At 46.2% G+C, this 1,676-nt stretch overlaps 1 protein-coding gene across 1 annotated transcript in view; it reads right to left on the reverse strand.

Moving 5' to 3' along the window:
* Window positions 1-1,676, reverse strand: part of FNTA (farnesyltransferase, CAAX box, alpha) — a 24,855-nt gene that overhangs the window by 22,977 nt on the left and 202 nt on the right. The window contains exons 2-3 of the mRNA XM_010567064.1: window positions 1,046-1,131; window positions 327-441 (exon numbers count right to left, since the gene is read on the reverse strand). Coding sequence (XP_010565366.1) covers window positions 327-441; window positions 1,046-1,131 — 201 coding nt within the window. The remainder of the gene's footprint in view (window positions 1-326; window positions 442-1,045; window positions 1,132-1,676) is intronic.

Below are 1,676 nucleotides of genomic sequence, written 5' to 3' on the forward strand. Positions count from 1 at the left end.
ATGGTTGGACTCGATGATCTTGAAGGTCTTTTCCAAACTAAATGATTCTATGATTCTAACTAATTTTAAAAAGTAAAGTTCTTTTTGTGGCTTATCCTGACCTTGATTGATAATATCCTCAAAGCTAAGTGAATGAAAACCACCAAATCAAAATGAGACACAGAAAATACTGAACAAAGGCTTTCTTCAGAAGCTCACTGGAAGTCTGCACTACTCCTCTGTGTACACTCAACTAGCCGTGCACTGATTAGACTAACAAAATTATTAAAGACATAAGAGGTCAGCAATCAAATGATGACAGAAACAATCCCAAGATTATCACTTACCATACTGTGTAGTTTGCAGCATTTAACTCAATGGCATCTGCTGTTAGCTTGAAAGCTCTTTCGCTTCTCTCATCCCGCTGCAGAACAGCCCGGAAATAATCATAGACATCGCGAACTAAATAGATAACAGCATCTTATCCAAAGCTATCAGGCAATGGCCTGATTAGTGGGTAAGGTTAAAAATCCTTTGAAGTCACTTCCTGTTTGGAGTACTCTAAATATACCTCTTTAAAATGATAGCTACATATTGCTCTGACAGCACTGTTGAGTGAAACCTCCAAATGATGTTAGTATACTGAAAAGCTGCAAAAAACCCTCAAGAATACACCAGCTGAATCATATCCAAAACAATCAGAAAAGCTCCTTGCTGCTCACTCACACTATTTCCCCAGATGCGGTTGCTTCATATGTCCCTCTTCCACCTGTGGGCCAGAAATGCCTTATTATGTGAACCAGACTGTCTGTTGTATTACCTCTTAAGCCATATGATTTTAAAATAAAACCTTGGCTATTAACATCTCGGGTGAAGATTCAACTGCAGAGATGCTTCGTGAAAACATCACACACGACCACCATAACACAATAAATATTAATTTCTTCACAGTACTACTCTAGAAAATATGTTATCCAAAAACGTGAAGTCTTGCTTTAACAGTGCTAAGGACAGATACAAATTTAACCACCTTAAGTTCCCAGTACAGAACATGTTTAAAACTTACATTTTTCACTGTAGATGATCTGAACAACAGGATTTGGCCCATCATTTTGAGGGACAGGTTCAATGTCTGCCCACTCCTTCCTGTCCCTGTAAATAAACAGTTTTGTCTCTTCAGTGCTTCTAAAAAGGACAAAGCGCTACTCAAACCACTGCACGCACAGATCTACATCCACCAACACATCCTCCTTCCCGATGGTCACTGTATTCTTGTCTATGACATAGACCAGAGTATAAACGCGTACGGGAGGTACTGACGTAGGTAACCGTACCACAGTCCAGCTGTGAAACAGCTCGGGACAGGAGAGCAGTCGATCACACCGCCCCCCGTCCCTCAGCCCTAACTGCTGTGACTTGGGTTCGCGCGGCACGCATCGGCAGCGGCTTCCAGCGCTTGTCATCCCCAGGCCCCAGTGCCCCACTCCTCCTGCCCGCGCGGGCCCGTACCTGCACAGCACGTAGCCAACGCCCTCCTCCTCCTCCTCCTCCCGCCCCAGCAGCAGGGGCGGCTGCCACGGCCCGCTGCCGACCTCCGGGCCCGGCTCCGCCGTCCCGCGCCTCTCACAAGCAAGAGCCACTTCCAGGGCCGTGCTACCGCGCGCGCCCCCGCATGGCATGGCGTGGCGTGGCGTGAC

Source organism: Haliaeetus leucocephalus, unplaced genomic scaffold, assembly GCF_000737465.1.
Source record: "Haliaeetus leucocephalus isolate CR32 unplaced genomic scaffold, Haliaeetus_leucocephalus-4.0 Scaffold225, whole genome shotgun sequence".
NCBI classification, from domain to species: Eukaryota; Metazoa; Chordata; class Aves; order Accipitriformes; family Accipitridae; genus Haliaeetus; species Haliaeetus leucocephalus.